The 21,101-nt window shown below is 46.0% G+C and overlaps 1 protein-coding gene across 2 annotated transcripts in view; it reads left to right on the top strand.

Annotated features, from left to right (window-relative positions):
* The window catches only part of LOC144792322 (rab5 GDP/GTP exchange factor-like), a 172,101-nt gene that overhangs the window by 7,326 nt on the left and 143,674 nt on the right, over window positions 1–21,101 (top strand). For both annotated transcript variants that reach the window (XR_013602537.1, XM_078667278.1), the window contains exon 2: window positions 17,922–18,106. Coding sequence is in view for 1 of the 2 variants with exons in the window: in XM_078667278.1 (XP_078523404.1) it covers window positions 17,928–18,106 (179 nt within the window). In the remaining variant the exon portion in view is untranslated. The remainder of the gene's footprint in view (window positions 1–17,921; window positions 18,107–21,101) is intronic.

Below are 21,101 nucleotides of genomic sequence, written 5' to 3'. Positions count from 1 at the left end.
CCGGCATCCCGGGGGCCCGGCGGCGTATAGAAAAGACATACATGATACTGGTTCAGCAGTCCGGGGAGTAGGGCAAGCAAAGGATAAGCAGCAGTTGAACAGGGTTTTGTGGTCAAAAAGATGAAGTTGCTCACCTTTATATTGGTTGTTAAAAACAAGAACCCAAAACTTCCCAACTCAGATTATAACTACGAGGCCGACTGTGACTGTACTAAAGTGCAAATAATGAGTGGTGCAGCAAGGTGGGTCAGGCAGACCGTAGCCCATGGCGGAACTGATGTCTGGGTCTGCTATCCTAGTGTGGCAGAAGCCTGCAAAGGTGTGTCCCATGGACGTAAAATATAAAACGGGGTATCACCTAGCAAGATCGTGTAACGGGCTGTGGATGCAAAAAGGAGTGAATAGTCATGCCCAAAGTGGAGGGGGGGTGTGGGTCAGGCCACGCCTGGGCGGCCTAGTTCGTGCAGGACATTGCAGGGGCATTAGAGCGTGTGGGGACGGAGAGAGTCAGATGTCGCAGGAGGGATCAAGGGGCTGCGATCCGGGAGGGACATCAGCGCGCTGAGGAGGGGGAGGCAGGTCGTCTGAGCGTGCATCGCCGTCCGGGCGCGTGAGCAGATAATGCGTTAGTGGCTCCCAAATATCCCTGGGCCTGCAGGAGAGAGGCACCAGTTCGGCAAACGTGGTGTGCTGATCTTGGCAATATGTCAAATCTGTAAGCCAGTCCTTAAACTTAGGGGCTCTTCCTCTGCCCCAGCGGCAAGCAACGCGTCGCTTGGCTAAGAGCAAGGCGGTGTCAACAAATTTCCGGCATCCTTTAGGCATTTGCATCGTGTATCCGAGTACGGCGACCAAGGGGTCAGCGGGAACCGCCTCACCCACCATCTCCGCAATAGCCCCCACAACCAACTGCCAGTAATGAGCAACCTGAGGACAGTCCCATGCCAGGTGCAGGAAATCAGCGTGGTCAGCACGGCAGCGGTCACAGCGGTCGCTGTCAGCCAAACCAAACCTGTATTTCCGAGCCGGAGTATAATATATTCTCTGAAGGAATTTGTAGTGAATAATTTTCAATCTGCTGCTAGCAGATACACGAGAGGTGAGCGTGCAGCAGTATTTCCACTGCTCATCAGTAATGTCAATGGCAAGCTCAGCCGACCAGCGCAACCTAGCATTAGAGTCCGGCTCAGGGGCAGCTACGCGGATTTGGCGGTAAAGACCGGAGACCAAGTGGGTCCCGTCTTGTGACCCCAGCAGGAAGTGCAGTGGCGCTAGGGTATCAGGTTCATTGGGATAATCAGGTAGGATGTCCCGCATCCCCGCACGCAGCCGAATGTAGTAAAAGAGTTCAAGGCAGGTGCGCGACTGCGCCTTGAAGAACATTTCTTCAGTCTTGAAACTACCCTCATGGAACAGGTCGCCCCAACAGGCGACGAGTAATTTGTCACATAGGTGACGGAAACCACGTTCCGACAAGAGAGATAGTTGTGGGTGGTAAGAAAGTGGCAATTTAGGAGAGTAGGGTAGTGGGCATGACAGGCGTTTAGCAATGCGGCGCCATGCGTCCAACGTGCAGGAAACTGAGGTGTTCGCAGTGGTAATGGAAGTCTCAGGACAGTACAGCAGTCCGTTGAGCGGGATAGGGTGTACGATCCAGTCCTCAACCGCTAAGTGCGGCATGAAAGGAGTTGGAGCCATCCAATGGTAGGCAAAGTGTGCCTGTGCACATTGGTAGTAAGTTTCAAAATCAGGGACGTCAAAGCCACCTCTATCGTAGGGGAGGGTCAGCGTCGACCATTTTAAGCGGGGGGATTTGCCCCCCCAGAAAAGCCTGCGCAGTTCCGTGCGAAGCGTTCTGAAGAAAAAAGCGCCAGGGTAATAGGGGATATTAAGGAATAGATACAGGAAGCGAGGTAAGATCACCATTTTAATGAGTGAGGCTCTACCCGCCATGGAGAGTGGCAGAGTGATCCACCTATCCACTGAAGCAGTTAATTTGGTCATGGCTACCCCATAGTTGGCACGTAACGTCTCTTCTCTATCGCGAGAGACACGAATCCCCAGATATTTAAGATCATCGCTACACCACTCTAATGGGTAATCGAGAGGGAAGAACTGTACTGCGTCAGTGAGGGGAAAAAACTGCGACTTTGCCCAATTGATGTGGACACCTGAAACCCCTCCGAACATTATGAATTCTCTAAGCAGGGGATTAAGATGCGTCTCAGGATGCTTAACATATAGTGTGATGTCATCAGCATATAGGGACACATCTATTTGCCGCTGCAGACATAGCACTGCTCCCTCTCGGTGTAGCTGCCGTAAACGACAGGCTAGAGGTTCAACCGCGATGGCAAACAGTAGGGGAGAGAGCGGGCAACCCTGCCGAGTGCCTCTAGTAAGTGCGATAGGTAGTGACAGGCGGCCATTGATTAGCACTCTAGCAGTGGGGTCAGTATACAAGAGTCGAACCCAAGATATAAACAATTTGGGGAAACCCATGCTGGCTAGAACCGAAAAAAGGTAAGGCCACTCGATCGAGTCGAATGCCTTAGTGGCATCCAGGAACACGGCTGCGACAGGGATGTCGGGGTGAACCGTGCGAAGCAAGGCAAAGAGGGTGCGAAGATTATGGGACGTAGATCTTCCCGCCACAAAGCCAGATTGATCAGGCAGGACCAACCTGGTCATGAGCAGCGACAGTCGGGTGGCCAAGACCTTAGCTAGAATCTTGACATCGCAATTTAGGAGGGATAGTGGTCGGTATGACTCACAGGTGGTGGGGTTTTTATCCGGTTTCAGAAGGGAGGTGATCACCACCTCACGCATAGAGCGGGGAAGTATCCCATCAGCTAGGGATTCCGTGAAGACTTCGCGGAGCACCGGTGCCATTATGTCGATGTAGGTTTTATAAAATTCGGCCGGTAAGCCATCGAGCCCCGGCGCCTTACCATTCCGAAGGGACATGATGGCCTCGCGGATCTCGTCTAGCTCGATAGGAGCCGCAAGAAACTCCCTGTTCCCATCGCTGAGCCAACATAATGCCACCTCGTTGAGGTATTCAGTGTACGGGGTGAGTTCCACTGCCGTAGAAGTATATAGTGTAGAGTAGTACATCGTGAAGGTGGACAGTATTTCTGCCGGGTCCCTGACTATAGTTCCGGCGTCGCCAGTGAGCTCAAGTATAGTGTTGTGCACCCGAGATGGTCGTGTGATTGCAGCGAGCACTTTTCCTGGCCTATCACCCTCACAATACTTACGAGCCACCCAGTGTTTGCCCCGATATTTCACCTCCCAGGCTGCTTCCTCCTCAAACTCCGACAGTGTCTCCCTAAAGGTGGCGTGTAAGCGCGGGTCAGAATCTGTGGTTATGCGGTGTTCTAGAGTTCGCAGGCTGCGCTCCAGTGTAGCTATGGAGTGTAGGATATCACGCAGTACCCCGTGACTCTTGGAGATGCAGAAGCCCCGGATGGTGACCTTAAAAGCCTCCCAGATGTTCTCAACTGATTCTACCGAGCCTTTATTCCGTGGGAAAAAATCTGCTATTTCCTCACCCAGCTCTGTGCGGAAGACATTGTCCAGAAGTATATCAGGACGCAGTCGCCACTGAGGTCGTGGATCGTCCCACCCAGGAATGCTGAATTGCATAGACACAGGGCTGTGATCGGAAAAGGTTCTAGGCAGGTGTTCTACTCTTATCAACTCTGCAGTAACCTCCCTGTCAACTAGAAAATAGTCAAGGCGCGCCCATGTCCCAGTGTGTGAGGTAAAGTGTGTCCCTTCCCGTCCCTGGGTATGCAGGTGTCTCCAGGCATCCAAGAGCCCACCCTCCTCCATGATTCCCTCCAATGTCGCTCTAGACCTGGGCTTGTAGGAGCTAACACCATCTGCCCTATCCATGGGGGGCACCAGTGCGAGGTTGAAATCTCCACCCCATACAACATGTCGTGCCCCAACAGCTACAATCTTCCCCCATAGCGTAGAAAAAAAGGCAGGAGTATCAACGTTTGGTGCGTACATAGATACAAATACATAGACATCGCGGCCAACCCTTCCCCACAGTAAAGCATAACGCCCTTCTCTGTCCACCGCCTCTCCGAGACGATGAAACGGCACTCCGCGGGAAATGAGCACCGCAACCCCTCTTGCATAAGTCGAGTATGAGGAGAAAACACGGGCACTAGCCCACTTTGTCCCAAAAGTGGCATCGCCCTGAGCAGGCAGATGCGTCTCCTGCAACATAGCAACTTGTACATGATGTCTGTTCAGATAGGCAATTATATTTCTGCATTTCCTAGCATTATTCAGACCCCTGACATTCCATGATACGCATGTCAATCTTGCACTCGCAGTCGATACTGCCATAGATGCAGCAAGACTATATGTGAAAACACCCAAAGGGACACAGCATCATGGCCACAGCCATCCCGCCCAAAACCCAAGGAAACACCATATCAGCAGAGAAAGATACAGTCTGAGCAATAGCAGCCTCGTAAAATCCAGCCTCCCCCCACCCACCCCAGCATCCCAAACATGCCAGTAGCCATGAATCCCACCCTCTTAGTCCCGCCCCAACCTCCCTTCGAGCCGCAACAGCAGCAACAAAAAAACACAACCATGTAATGGGGAGCACCCAGTAGGGGTAAGGCATAGAGTGCGAACTGCCACCACCTGGTCCTAGCTCCAGTACTGTACTACCCTCGGTGGAGACTAAGACCAAGGGAGTGGTCCTTGGCGTACATTACCACTGGGGGTGCAGTGTCCAAGCATGTCCATCATTCTCCCATCACTCCAGCGATCGAAGTCCCACACGCTGTTGAAGAGACAGCAGGCGTGGCTGGCGTTGTCCACACATACTGCAAGTACAGTTAGTCATCCTGTTGTCCAGGGGGTATATCAGCATTCTCCAGGTCCTCGGCAGGCACGTTCCCGCCCCTGCGCGCAGTACGCACAGATTTCAAAAAATCTTCTGCTTTCTGCGGGTTAGTAAAGAAACGTTGCTTACCCTGATGGGTAACTCGCAGTTTCGCCGGATACAGGAGGGCATAGTCAATTTGGGCCTCTCGCAGCTTTTTCTTTACGGGCAGAAACTTGCGCCTTTCGTCTTGGACCATCGGTGTAAAATCAGGGTATATTGAAAAAGTGACCCCATTATACTGCAGCGACTTTTGAGTGCGGGCCGCCCGGAGGGCCGTGTCGCGATCCCGATAGTTCAAGAGCCTTGCAATTATAGGCCTAGGAGGTAAGCCAGGCTGGGGGATCGGCGCCAGTGATCGGTGGGCCCTCTCCACTATGAACTGAGGAGAAAAAGCGTCCTCTCCGATGGAACCCCTAAGCAACTTTTCCACGTACAGCTCCATTCTGCCTGTGGCTGTGGATTCCGGAACATTCGTTATGCGGATGTTGTTGCGGCGACTGCGCGCCTCCAAATCTTCGTTCTTCGCCGCTATGACGCGCAGCAAATTGTCCATCCTGGCCAATTGCGACGTATGGGTCGCGGTGGTGTCCAAGTTGTCGGAAAGCCGCTGCTCCGCAGTTGTAATGCGTTCCTCATGGCGGTCAACCTTGTGCACAAGGGCATCCAACCGAGCCGTTACCCCATCCACTTTTTCCACGACAGTGGCAAAGCCTTGTCGCATCTCTTGGATCAGACTCGTGAGGTCCGCCGCAGGGGCCGGGGGTGGGGGGGGAGTGGGTTGTGGAGAAGACGTGCTAGGCCCCGGGTTCAGCGGCGTCGATTTAGCGCCTCTGCGAGCATTGTCGAAACTCAGTTTGGGCTGGCGGTGTTCAGGGCGCCCCATGGTGGCTTCCAGCGACAGACCACAGACCCGGGTGGTCAGAAGCAGGGCAAGTCAATGGGCCGGTGAAGGAGTGGTCAGTCGAAAGGGGCAGGACGGCCCCACCGCAGTGTACTTCAGTAGGATAGTACAGGAGAGACGGCGACGAGCTCCGCCAGTCTGCGCCCTCCCAGGCTCCAGAGAAGCGAAAGTGGATGTAGGAGCACTCAGGGGACACCAGTGTTGCCCGAGGCGGAACCCAGGCTTCAGGGCCCGCAGCGGGTCCAGTTCAAGAGGATCCAGGCCAGCAGGACAGACAGCAGCGGCCAGCAGTGAGGGAGAGAGCCCCCTCGGGGATCGCCACGCAGGGGGGCAATCCAGGGCCCACTCTCAGGAGGGAGACGCAGCAAGCCCCCGCCCCGACAGTATCTCCAGGTCTGGCCCCGGCGTAGGGGCCCGTCAGCAGGGAGCACGGGGCAGAGGTAAGTCCCAGCGCGGTGGGGTCAGGCCTCAGACCCTGCAGGACCGCCAAGATCCGCCGCGCCGGCCAGTTGCGGTGGCGAGGCGGGAAACAGTTCGGGCAGGCCGCAGCCCCGTCCAGCATGGGAGAATCAACCCCCCCCAGGCACCAACAAACCAGGGGCCACCAGCGGTGGGAAGGGGGGGAGGACGCAGCTCAGGTCAGGGCAGCCAGTCGTCTCCTACCCTCACGATGATCGCCGCACGTCTTCCCAGTAGGATCGCAGGCTGTGGCGGCGAGGTGCGGCCTGTAGACTCGTGGCGATCCCCAGGGTCGCGTAAATACAGCAGCCGTTCCGGCGCCTGCCCGAGCTCCAGTGGCAGGGTCGGTCAAACTGCTGGCCTCCGTATCTCCGGTTCCGGAGCACCCAGAGCCGCCAAAATTGGAGCGAGCGTGGGGAACAGTGCAGGAGTCAGGATCCAATCTTTGTGGGGCGATTTAGCACCCCGTGGCGCAGGATAAGAGAAGGATCATGCGCCAAGGAACGGGAGCTGCGCGTCTAGGCAGCCATTCCGTAAGCGCGCCCTCTAGCGCTTAGCTGGGTAAGATCTTGAGGGTAAAAACACTCGTCATAAGCGGATGCAGTCCCTTTGCCTTCACAGACATCTTGTATAATTAGTAAATAATTCCTGCTACTAAGACTCATTATACAGCTCGTAGTCTGATTTCTTATAATCCCCTTAAATATAAGGAGAATGAAGGAAGTAAATGCAGTGACTGTTGTGGGGATGTCATAAATAAACGGGCAAACGTTAGTAAAATATTATCTTTTAATGATGTAAGATAAAGGGCCCACAGGGAGCCAACAGGTGGGGCGCTATCACAACGGAGATATCATGGCATATGACAGCGATGATGTCACATTTATTCATGTCCGAACATTCGGACATGACAGTCGTGACGCGAACTCAATAGAAATGGAAAACATACTACGACTGTGATTATCAACATTACAACATCTCCCTTTTTCCCCAACAGAAACATATGCAAGATATAAAGTTTACATCTTATTCCATCACATAGTCTGCAAAGTGTTTGGGGATTCTGATAGATCTCCCACATTTTGACTGAACTCCTGAGGTACCTGGGCACTCATTGTCTGTCATGTCAACATTTAGAGTTTTGTCAAGCTCATAAGATTGTAGAGTCTCTGGTCTATCATTATCTTCAATCCTACTGCTTGTCATAGACATTGAACTCCTTGCTCTCTCTCCTTTGTTCACAGAAGAATTGATGCTATCATCAATACTAGAATATCTTTCGTTGCCTGACACATTTCCCCACTCAAGTATGCTCTCGTCTAACTTTTCTTCTTCATTATCCATGTTTCTAGATATGATCTTTTCCTGCCCTTTCTTCAATGTTACAATGTTATCTTTGCTCCACCATCCTTTCTCTTTTGCTAAAACTGCCCCACCTGTAGTTTCGCTCACTTGCACAGGCTCACTGAACTTAGACTCTCCCTTAGAGACTACGGTGGGTTTCCTTATTAAAATCCAATCACCTGGTTTCACGTTTTTTCCTTTGGCTTTATTCACCATGTCAGCATATCTCTTGGTCTTTTCTTGTTTGTTTTCAATACGCTCCTTGACATTGATTTCACTGTCATTTATAACTTCAGTATTTACCTCTTCACTGTACCATTTTCTGAATTTGGGCGTAAGCATTGAGTTACATTTTCTACCCCTCATCAGATAAAAGGGTGTATATTTCGTTGTTTCATTGGGTGTATTATTGTATGCATTTATTTTCTCCCTAATAAACTCTTTTACACATCTTTTGGATGCAATGGCAGACTGAATGCCTTCTTTGATGAATTTATTTACTCTCTCCACCTGACCATTACTTTTAGGGCTATACAAAGGTGTCTTCTCCTGTCTGATACCAGCATTTGCTAAGAATTCTGTCATTTTAAGCGAAATCAACTGTGCACCATTGTCAGAGACTAGAATTTTAGGCTGCCCTTCATTTGCAAAGATTTTTTTAAAGAATTTAATCACCACATCAGTTGTTACAGTTTTTACAAATTTGTAATGTATCCACTTTGAATAGTCATCCGTTAAGACAATTAGATTCCTACAATCATCCTGCAATATGTTGAACGGTCCAGCAAAGTCAATTGCAATTTTAGTCCATGGACCATTTGGTATTTCTACCTTCTGCAATTCATTTTTCGAAACATTCCAGTGTTTGTCAGACTTTAAGCATTGTTCACATCTGTCGATATAGACTTTTACTTCGTTATCTACTCCTTGCCACCAATAATGCATCTTCAGAACATTTCTAGTGGCGGTGCTGCCAGGATGGCCCTTGTGTGCCAAAGCGATTATTTTCTGTCTTAAACCTGCTGGTGGTATGAACATTTCACCTCTTTTCAAGAATCCGCTTTCGATGGTCAGTTAATCATTTACCTGCACGTAACTTTTAAGTTCGTTATGCACATTTCTGATATGAGGCCATTTGGATTTTACATGATCCATTACTTTCAATAGGATAGAATCTTTATTCATGTTCTCCATCCATTCATTTTCCGTAATGGATCCATTACACATGGTAGTAGCATCCACCAATGCCACCACACATTCAGTATCATCGAGTGATTCCTCTGCTTGACTACTAATGGGCAAACGAGACAGACAGTCAGCTCTACAATTCTTTCCTCCTTTTATGTGTCTTATTCCAAAGTTGTACTCTTGTAGCTTTGAGAGAAGCCAAATTAACCTAGAACTCGCCCTGCCATTTCCACGACCTTCACCATCCATCATGTAAACTAGCGGCTTGTGGTCCGTGATCAACATGAATCTTTTTCCCCACAGATAGTCTTTTAATTTCTGCACAGCCCAGATACAAGCCAATGTTTCACGTTCAATAGTACTATAATTTCTTTCAGTGTCATTCAACTTCCTGGATATGAACGCAATGGTGTTCTCTTTGCTGCCCTGCAGCTGACAGAAAATTGCTCCAATTCCTTTAGCACTAGCATCAACTGTGACCACATTTTCTAGTTCAGGATCATATGGTTTTAGAGCAGGAGCTCCAGCTATTTCTTCCTTTACTACTTTGAACGCTTGTTCTTGTTCGGTAGTCCATTTGTATGCCACGTTTTTCCTTATCAATTTCCTCAATGGTTCCACCTTTTCAGCATAGCCTCGAATAAATTTAGCATAGAACTCGCTAAGGCCCAAAAATGATTTTAAACTCTCCTTATCATCTGGTTCTGGTGCTTCTTTTATGGCCTTCACTAGGTCATCTTTTGGTTTGATTCCTTCAGAGGACAATACGTGTCCCAAGTATTCTATTTCGGTCGTCATAAACGTACACTTGTCCTTTGAAACAGTCATTCCTCTCTTTTTTAAAATGCCTAACACCTTTTCTAAAATTTTCAGGTGGTCATGTACAGACTCTGAATGTATTAGAATGTCATCTTGGAATGCTTCAACTCCTTTCATTCCACCAAATAAGATCTCCATCAACTTCTGAAAGACTCCTGATGAAGAAGCTAAACCAAATGGCAGACAAATGTATCTGTATGCACCAAATGGTGTGACAAAAGTTGTTAGGTTCTTCGAATTATCAGTTAAACATACCTGGTGATATGCAGATCTTAAGTCAATTAAAGTGAAATATTTTGAACCTGTGATTGATTGCAAAATATCTTGGATCCTTGGAAGTGGGTGGCAGTTTACAATGATGTTTTTGTTTAAACTTCTGAGGTCTAAACACAACCTTAATTCACCTGTTTTTTTCTTTTTGGAAACCACTGTAGCTGAAACCCACTCTGACTCGTCAGCTTCTTCAATCACACCTTCATTGCTCAATTTAATTAAAACTTCTTTCAATTATTTCTTTATTGACAGAGGTATGTTTCTTACCTTATGTTTACTAGGAACAGCATCACCTTTCAATTTTATTTCGTGTGTAAAACCTTTGACACACCCTATTTCATCTTTAAAAACATCTTGGTATTTTTCTAAGGTTTGGCTAATACTGTCCTGATTGTCTTCTATGCGTACACTGTTTACCCAATCTTCACTTAATACTATTGGGTCCTTGGCACCTGGTCTTAATAGAACTCCTAATTTTGCCAAATCTTTCCACCCAATTAAGATCCTGCCTTTTTCTGCTACATAGATTTTAGTTCTTATCATTCTGCCTCTAAATGTAACAGTGTCACAAAAATATCCTAGCATATTTATGTCTTTTTCCCCAAAAGCTTTCGGGTTTACATCAGATTCTACCAAACTTATACTTTGCCATTTTTCCTCAAACATTTTGTCTGAAATAGTTGTGATTGGTGATCCTGAGTCAGCAGTAAACTGCAGCTCAACGCCACCAATCTTTGCATCACCAATAGGTCCTTTAATTTTCCCATCAACCATATCTACGTACAATATTATGCTAGCACACATTTCTTCATCGTAGTCAACTACTGTATTGACATTTACATTACTGTACGTTTTTTTTGTCTTACATAGGGCTGTGTTGTGACCAAATTTTTTGCATTTCAAACATTTTTTACCTATTGCTGGACATGTTTTGCTATCTGCCAAATGCTCTTTTGAGCCACACCTAAAACAGCTTAACTGTTTACCTCCTACCTTTTTCTCATTCCAACTTCTTTCATTACTTTTGTTCTCACTTTTTCTTTAGTCCTGTAAATAAAATACACTAGTGTTACCGCCAGCATTAGACAACTCTTTAGTAGACACCATTGACCTTTCTATTCCTTTTGCTATGTCAACAACCTCTTGCAATGTCGGTTTTTTACACGCTAGTAGTCTTTCCTACACCTTTTTTGAATAGCAATAAATACAATTTGGTCTCTGATGTAAATATCAGTCATGTCCTCGTATTCACAATCTTTTGCAAATACGCGTAAGCATGCTATATATTCATCAATAGTTTCTCCTTCTTGCTGCTTTCTTAACGCAAACTTATGCCTCCCTACCATTATGTTACTTTCTTCATCAAATTGTAACTCAAGTCTTTTTATGGCTTCTTGATATTCGTTTAGTGGTATAAAACTTCCTGGGGGGCTCTCATACTCAGGCAAACTATGGAAGACTTCTTGCCCTGCTCTTCCTAAAAGACCAAACAATAATGAACACTTCCTTTCAGCATCGTATCACTTTCCATCTATGGACACAATGTAATTTTCAAATGCTCTAATCCATTTTTTCCACTTCATAGTGGGTTTACCAGGCTCATCCAGAAAGAGTGGTGGTACACATATGTTATTGCTTTGTGCCATATTTACTTTCAAATCTGTTAAACGAATATCTTCCTTTTGTTTCTTACACTTCCTATTGACAGAACTCACTTTCTGTCTCATAAGTCACTTGAATTGTTGTTTATCTCATTAATTCCAAGCCTTTTATTTATCCTTAAATTTTTTCTTCCTTCAGGCTATATTTGTTTTACACTGTTTTTGAAATTTTAAGCGCTAAAAATCAGTAAAACTTAACTTGCTCCAATAGATTTATTTTATGTGATGCCTCTTAAACGTTACCAGCATTTCTCATGTAAGTTTCGCAGGCATCGGTATGTTTTGAAGTAATTGGCTTTTCAAAATGTCTGCACGTTGTTTACGCTTAGTGACGTTTTAGTCTGGTATCCAATGGTTACGTTGATGCTGAGCCATCGCTTCCCGGCATGCTTCACGCAGCTCGGCTGACTGAATCCTCAACGTTCTATGCCGGCAGCCTCTCCCAGCTGACAGAGATATCTAGCGCACTATGCCGGCAGCCTGAGCGCAATGATGAGTTATTCAGCGTTTAAACATCAATGCTCGCACAGCAGCCAAATCTTCAGCGCTTTTACGCCAGCGACTTTTGACAAAAGACTGGACTCTTCAGCGCATTTATGCTTGCTGAGTTGATTTTCGCTAACGCCGATGCACTTACTTAGTTCCGTTATATAGAAAGTCGCCTCCCTTAATGTCTCGTTAAAGTAAACACCGCGGTGGCTCTTCAATCAGCACCGCTACACTTCCTCGAAACAAACGTCACCCGTGGGCCCACGTCGCATCCCGTCCTCGTCACCAATTGTTGTGGGGATGTCATAAATAAACGGGCAAAAGTTAGTAAAATATTATCTTTTAATGATATAAGATAAAGGGCCCACAGGGAGCCAACAGGTGGGGCGCTATCACAACGGAGATATCATGGCATATGCCAGATGACAGCGATGACGTCACATTTATTCATGTCCGAACATTCGGACATGACAGTCGTGACGCGAACTCAATAGAAATGGAAAACATACTACGACTGTGATTATCAACATTACAACAGTGACTCGAACTGAATAGTGTAAAATAAGCTAGTGCATCTTCTTTAGCGTCCGTTTTGATTCTTTCAGTCAGCGGCAATGAGAACTGCACCTTTGAACTACAATATGCATGAGGAATAATTCGTTTTTGAAGCCAAGCCTGTGCATGATTGAAGCTCTGATGCAGAGAGTATTCTTACTGAGTAGCAGTAACGCTTTTCTGAGTATGTTCATTTGATGTTCTAATGTAGGTAGAGCTGGACAAACCTTTTATTTTACAGGGCATTCCCAGTGAGTGACAATAAATCATACGTGTAAATCAGTGTATAGAAAAATTTACATAAGGCAATACATCTTGCAATAATTTCTCGAGGCAAGATACTTTGCACTTTGTCATGTTCAGCGACCACAATCTGCATATTCGCAAGCACCTTATTCTTCCGATCTTAAAGGACAAAGGTTTCATGCAGGTCATGCCGGCCCTAACCGATCTGCAGATGTTGAATAGCCCCTGGGAGATTTTTAACATCACTAGTTTTTTAGCTGCTGCAGTCAGAGCAAGGAAAAGAAGGAAACAATATGAGTGCAGGCTTATGGGTTTCGATTTTTTTTTATTATCTTAAAATTCGGTAATGAGTCATTTTATACTATATGTATTTTATAATATTAGTTAGTTCTGGCATTTCATTTTTAATGTATAATTGACTCCTTTTTAATATGTATTTTATATATGTATTTTACCTATGAGGGATTTGTGTAATATTTGGTGCTATGTGATGGGTATTTTAACATGCTTTTATGGTTTTGAATAATCGATTAAAGTGATTTTGACTGACTGACTGTTACATAAGGCAAAGGGGACTACAAGGTGTAGGATTCACATGTCATTCATACTGTTAGGCCTTTGTAAAGAGCGCTTGGTATGGAGAAGCACAAACCCACAATTCAGAACATAACATAGTGGTTAGCATTGACTTTAACAATAAAAATGTATTTCCACCCAAATAAGCCTTTTTAGCAGCATCAGGATAATGAACGACTGGGAAAAAACATGTTACTAACTTGTCCCATGCAGTTTGCAAGCAGCTCTTTGATGATAGTTTATAGGTCACTGTGCTAGATTACGATTGTCACTTATGAACTGCACAGTAACAAAAGAATCTGACAAAAGCAGTAACCCACTGACCTATGCATATAAATTATTGTTTTTTTTAAATGCATGGTACACTTTCTTTGCAGTAGGCATATTAACCCTCTGTGCTACATTTTATAAGTCAAAGATGCCACTGGACAAAACTATCATCTCTCTCCAACATTAATCACTGGTGTTATCTTAAGCAGTTTTTGAGCAACAATAAAAGTGTTATTATACAAGGAACTTTGCTGCCGTAGGATCCCCTAGGAATGTGTCAGGGACCCCTGGGGGTCCGTGGACCCCAGTTAGGAAAACACTGCGTTGAAGGATTACTCCATCACAACGGTGACAGATATCTCATCAGGGAAGGCTGTAGGGCAGTGCAACTGGTGCAGACACACTGGGCGCTACCCTGTGGAAGGGGGTGTTGACCTCGGGGGCAGTGGCGCTTTATTGAGCAGTAACAAGATTGGAGGAATATGCCTCTTCTCTCCGCATGTCATTATTCCGCATGCTGTCACAACGCTGTCGTAACAACGACCGCATTGTGACTACGCATACCATTACTCTGCAAGTCATTACAATGACTTGCAGAGGGGGGGGCGCTGGATGTTGGAATAGTAAAATTTACTATTCCAACTCCAGTCTGTGCGGACACTAGGGAAGGTGTTGGATTTTAAATCCAACACCTTCTCCCCCCCCCTCCGCAAGTCGTTGTAACGACTTGCGGAGTAATGGTATGCGTTGTCACAACGCGGTCGTTGTAACAACCGCGTTGTGACAGCATGCGGGTTCACGGATGCGGGGTGAAGGTGCTTTACCTGATTGGAGAGATGAGGGGCACTTTTGCCTGGTGGTAGTGAGAGTATCCGAGGAGGTGGTCTTGGGTTGTGGGGATACTCAAAAAAAATTGTCACACTGGGCGCCATGAGCACAAAAGCTGGCCCTGTATCCCATCCACCGAAATATAAATCCAGTTGTATCCTATGGGTTTTATATCTTGGCTAACAGGATATTCCTCACTGTTGTGACAGGGTAAACCATCCAAAACCCATAGTTTTTCAAGTTGTTGGCTCTTTGCACTTTTTTGTCAGTTACCTTTATTTATGCATCAGCACGTTCCTCACTGCATGTCCTATTATAGCAGCCCATCTTGAGGTTTTTTCAACAAGTCATTGAAATTTTAGCTTTTGGACTGAGGGCTTAATCAGGATTGTGGCGAACCGGCCACAAAAGTGCACAGTAAGGGGCAGCAGAGGCATTGCTTTCGTCATTTGAATGCCCTACGGTTAGAGTGGTGGACCTCGAAGCTGGGGGTTTCGAGGCTCTTAAACGATGCTTAACGTCCTGTGATTCTTGGCAAATCACTTAATCTCACCATGCCTAACAAAAATGAATGTGTCCGTCTGTAATAAAACTGGTACTCATGTAAAGCGCTCTGATACTGGTATCCTAGGGTATAGTTTGCGCTATTTACAACTCTTAATTTCTTTTTTTTTCTTTTTTTTTTTTTTAAACAGCACCATCCTGCCACATCTAAAGCTGGCCACTTGGGTAGCAGCTTTTTTTCATTGAAAAATCTCTAGCCTCCATTAACGGCCAGTCTACATTTCCATTGTGGCATGTCATACTGGTTGGCATTATTTTATTCTCAGAAGGCAGATCTATAAAGTGTAGTCTGCCCTGGAATATTTTAAAAGGAATTGTCATAACATGCTGGACATTTTCTTACAGTGCATGTGAATAACTCCAGATGTAGGTGCTCGTTCTCTTGCTTGTGTTTGATTTATCTTCCTTTCACATGTAAGTAACTAATCTCTTTTTAGTTGATGCCATGGTGCTCTTTGCGGACATGTCGACCTTTTTATGGTCTGTCTTGCCTGTGCAGCTGTCTCTACACAATTATGTGAACATCACAAGAGATGAGCTTTGACTCCACCCACATGTTGGGATCCAAGAGTATGTTTTGATTGGGCATAAATGGTGTGCTTCCACCAAAGAAGAGCATGTCCTCCATGCAGTTGTAATCATTTCATTTTTCCAGCTGCTTATGTTTGAACTTTCAGGGTCGCACATATGACATTGGAATGCTTTTAAATTATCTAGATAGCTAGATCATTTGTTGTTTATTTCTTTGGCCACAGCAGAGATGGCAGGAGTGCTGTCATTAACCCACATGGATTGTTAGGTCTGGGTTGACAGTGCAACTGTCACCTGACCACCTGACCTTTTATCCTACACCAGTGTTATTCTACAGTTCCCTGCTTCCACACACACAGTTACTCCCATGCTATTTACTTATTATGCTTCACATGACCATACAATATTCCTCTAAAGCCAGACCTTTTGGCATAGAAAATGCTCGTTTTTAGAAACTTCTGTTCTCCATGGCAAATGCAGTATATTTCCCTTTGGTTCTCATTTAATGACCTTCCTTCCCCCCTATCTTTGATCTTTGCTTTCTAGTTTATCCTCGTGCTTACTTGGTCTTTGTGAACTAAAGCCCATTCAGGTTTAGGTCATCTAGCTCTTCCGGGACTTAAAAATGCCAGCAGACAGTTGGGATATTCTTGCTTTAGCTGTGCTTTTAAATATACCTTTCTTCCTCTAAGTTTTAGGGCATTCGCCCTACCTGTTCTTTAGCTCCCTTTTTAGTTTTATCTGTTCCAGAGAGGTCTGCTTTTGTAATAAATCTTCCTACATTCATTTGTTCCCTGTCCACTTGTTTCTCACTAAGGTATGTCTTCTTTAAGACTTAGATCCCACCTGCTTCCTTGGCCTTCGGGATACACCTTTCTTGTAGTTATTGGTTTCTGGAGCCTTTGGAGAACACTGTTCACTCCGGTTTTCTCTTATTTTCATTAAATGATTTGCTTTTACTCAGTGGCGGCTCCTGCACTAAGGCGGAGGAGCATTGCCCCACTGCGCAAAAAGGAAAAATAAAATAACTGATCGTTATTGTCATTTTATTTTTCATATTGGCGAGTAGTGGGGTGCACTCCCAAAGTGCGCATTAACTGTTTGGCCGGCCATCTTGGGCCAACCAAACAGTGCATGTGCACTTTGCATGTTCCTACCAGGCTGTATTACACAGCATGGTCAGGAAAATGTACAGGCTCCCTGTTCCAGTCTCCACGGCGCTCAGACCAATCACAATGCTGCATTGCAGCTTTGTGATTGGCTCAGGGGAGCTTGTGTGCCAGGTGCTTCCTGCTACCGCCAGACTGCAGAAAGGAAGAGGAGGCAGAGCCCAGCCGTCTGGACGTTCCGAGGTAAGTGTTTTTTTTGGTTAACTGCGCCTCGCCACCTCCGTCCGGTAGCAGCCGCTACTGCTTTTACTTTTAGATCCTCTATTCTACCTGACATTGAAGATACATCTTTCTATCAATTTGAACTGCTCTGACTCTTGATGGCCTTCATATGCCTGAGTTTCAGTATTCGGTTTATGGATTTCCTTAGCATTTAGTAAACAATGTCCTTTCTATTTTGGGTCCTCCATCCACTCTTACCATAACAATATGCCTTACATTTAGGATTTGTTTGTCTTTTATTTGTAGGCCCTCACGCTTTCTTTTGATTTTAAACAATGACTTTTACTCAGTTTTACACTATGCTGCTCTCTCTGATCTTTGTGATAAGATCTTTTCATTGGTTAGGATTTTCTAAGTCGTCCTTCTGTGTTAAATCCTTCGACCTCTACTAGTCTTTGGGGTACATTTTCCTTCCATTCAAGGTCCTCCCATTATATCATATCTCAAGGATATGTCGATTTGGTTTTCGGTCTCCCAGGTCTACCTAGTCACTTGTGTACATCTTTCTTTTAGTTGTAGCTTTTCTAATTTTCAGTGTTGTGCCTTTACAATTTCATGTTTCTTTGCTCTAGATACTTTGAGAGCCATGTATCATTCCCTCTATTTTTTTGAGTTTATTATAGCCCTAAGCCCCCTTTTCCTTACACAAGAACACCTTTGAGACAGCCACAGCAAATGTCTCCTGACCTTCAGTTTCCGAGTTTGCATGGTTGTTTTATAAAAGTGCTTTGAAAAAAGCGCTCTTAATTCTGCTTTTTAAACTGAAACACACTTTTTCTGGTTAAAAGCGTTCTTTTCAGATGGTTGATTTATTGCAGTTAACAGAAAACTACTTGCAGTTTTGTTCATTACAAGGGATATATGTTTATGGAAAGAAGACTCATTTCCATCTTTCTTTGTGATTTCAGCTCATAATGAGTCAGGCCATGGAGGCCTGGGGAATCCACTTCGACCAATCCGACTTACTGTGTAAGGACGGCTGTGGATATTACGGCAACCCGGCATGGCATGGCTACTGCTCCAAGTGCTGGCGTGGGCGAAGTCGTAAGCAACAACAGCAGAATGGCCTACAAGACCGCCATCAAAAGACTGGGTAATGTAGCAGTGCCATGAATAAAAGTTGGGGTGATGTAGCAGTGCTTTTCCTTACTTCAATAGTATATTCATTTTCCATGAGTAGACATAAAATTGACCAGATATTCAGTCTTTTAAAAGGATTTGTGCAAAGCGACACATACTCCTGAAACCAAAACTGCAGCACACAATCAAACGAATGATTAATCTTCTAATGTACGAGAGCTATAAGGAAGCACAAGCCCACCTTTCACCCCTCCCATGCCTCTTGTGTGACTTTAATTCTCCTTCTTCGCTTTTATTTAAACAATCTGCTGTGTGAAGTGGTCCAAAGGTAGCATGAACACTGTACACCATCCTACTTGACTTGATATGAGATGGATAGAGACTGACAGACCCACATAAAGGCACTGGCATGCTTACAGACCGGGCCGGACTGGCCTATAGGACAGTATGCCAGAAGGGCTGGTCTGACTTGTCTGCAGGCTGGTTTTTGGCTGTTTGTGTGCCTTGATATGGCTGTTTGTGGGCCTGGATATGGCTGTCTGTGGGCCTGGATATGGCTGTCTGTGGGCCTGGATATGGCTGTCTGTGGGCCTGGATATGGCTGTCTGTGGGCCTGGATATGGCTGTCTGTGGGCCTGGATATGGCTGTCTGTGGGCCTGGATATGGCTGTCTGTGGGCCTGGATATGGTCAAGGACCTACCTGTGTGAAGGAGGTTTGGGTTGTATTACTCTGTAGATCAATATGGGGGCATTTCGGTTGTATTACTCTGCAGATAAATATGGGTGGATTTGGGTTGTTTTACACTCTAAATTAATATATTCTTGCCTTGGTAGCTGGGCCTGGGGGCTCTGATCCTGTCTGCTATATGTGTAATTTTTCTTGTTGTGAGTCAAGAATGAAAGACAAAACCGTGACCTCTGATGTAAACGGGAGAGAGAAAATCACTTCCAAGAAAGGGAAAGGTGCCAACGTGACTTCGGAGGAGGAGATTGTGCCATGCTGTGTACCGCAGGGTGTTCCGTGAGCAAACGAGCCGTGAGGCGCCGAGAACCCCTGAGAGCCGCAACTGGAAAGTTTCCTGAGACTGCCCACTGCAACCAAGACCGTTTGCCGGTTCCCGTATTCTGGTTGACTGTCTGTGAGAGTGCGGACTCACAGCTGAGGCAGCTGGTCCTGGAGGGCGGAGGACGCGTGTGCGGCGAGCAGCGGAGTGGAGTGGAGTGGAGTGGAGTGGAGTGGAGTGGAGTGGAGTGGAGTGGAGTGGAGTGGAGTGGAGTGGAGTGGAGTGGAGTGGAGTTTCTAATTTACCGAGGTGATACAGAGCCACAGAAACATAAGGCCCAACAACGCAGAGAGCTTGATAAGGACAAGTCAGGGACTTGGTTGTGGGGAGCGGTGTGAACAACAAAGTCAAACGGCGGGTGATACAGAAGCTGAGCGGTGAGGTGGAGTTGGGGGTGACTGGCTCGGCAAGCACAGGCAGGCTCAGGGCTTAGGAGCAATTGAGAAGTTCTTGTGGTTCTCCCTTTCTCCTTGCTCCCTCCTTGCAGCTTGGCTTCGCTCTGCCCTGCGTTAAGTCATCAAGCCACTGAGCATCTACCAAACCTCCAAACTTCCAAAACCATTATGATCCTGCCAAGATTAGCTTCTGTCTGGGTCCGGGATCCTGTCTGTTCCTCGTCTAATCTCCCTCCCCCGCCACGACTTTGCTAAGATTCTGGATTTTGTAAAAACTGTTAAAACTAAAACCATAATTGCAAACTGTCCTCAGAGAAAAGACCTGTTGGACCTGTTGGAAGTTTATTGGAGATGGAAGGTGCTTGAGGTGCCCGAGGTGCCAGAGATAGAAGGGGCCGCGGTGCCTGCATTGCCTGTATAGTTTACTGGGGTCAAGCGCGGCCACCTTCCAGAACCTCTAGAGCCTTGCAGCGGCGGTCGGTAATACATCCTTGTGAGCATTGGATGCCCCTCCTAGTTACTTCTGCTTCAGCTCCTCTGATATGGACAGTCTTGCTCCAGATTTTACTCCTCTGATTTATTGCCCCTAGCCTATGATTACCAGCACTAATTCTCTATAGCTGTCCGAGCTCACTCAACTGCGAGTGTAGCTGTACGTTGGAGTGTGGCAACTCTGTGCTCGGTGTTGCATGAGCAGCGCACTGGATCATTGGAGCTATACCTCTCTTGTTTGCTGTGCTGGCTGGTCTGGGTAAGGGTTCCTCAAAATAAGAACTAAGATATGACCACAAAGAAATTGCGCTCTGGAAGATTGGTGTATTCAAGAGCTTGCAAAAGAACTAGAGCTAATCCTCGAAGGAATAACTCGCTGCAAATAAACATCCTGAAGAGTTTCAATACCATCCCTTCCTTCTTCCCAAAAAAAAGAAATGAACCTAAATTTAGTAAGGATGTTGGAGTCTACTCAGAACTATCATGAAGAAGCTAAAATAGTCACCGGAAAATCACTGCGAGTAGTACCCTCTAATTTATCTCCCAAAACCGGGGGAACTCAGTCTAGAACCCCCCAATACTCTGATTCTAGGGTGGATGATTCTTTGCTGGCAAACGTAACCATCCACTTCCTTGTAAATGGAGTCTCCGAACTTGAAGGAGTATCTCAACTCGTGCCAAAAGCAGGAGAACCCATAAAGGAAGATTTTACGCTCCCTGATATTAATCTAAATTAGTTTCCTAAGATGTCTCGCGCACCTGATCTAGAGTCGTCCAGTATACATATTCCTGCTACCTCAACTTCCTCCAAGGACTGCCCTGTTGAAATGCAATTTTCAGTAGTACACCAGTGGAACAAGCCTATTAGATTCACGGGGCTCTTCTACTCCTGATTTATCCCCAAATTTTCTTCCTTTAATTAATAATCCAGAGCAAAAAATGTTGCTGTCAGAATCCTTACTTTGCTTGGAAAGAGTGCTGTCTTCCATCTTAGCATTAATGGAAAAATCAGTAACTCCGACTTTATTCTGGACTCTATATTGACCCTGACAAAGT

This window comes from Lissotriton helveticus, chromosome 11 (genome assembly GCF_964261635.1).
Source record: "Lissotriton helveticus chromosome 11, aLisHel1.1, whole genome shotgun sequence".
Lineage (NCBI taxonomy): Eukaryota > Metazoa > Chordata > Amphibia > Caudata > Salamandridae > Lissotriton > Lissotriton helveticus.
The sequence above is the reverse complement of the archived record's forward strand: the minus strand, read 5'-3'. Positions and strand labels throughout refer to the sequence as shown.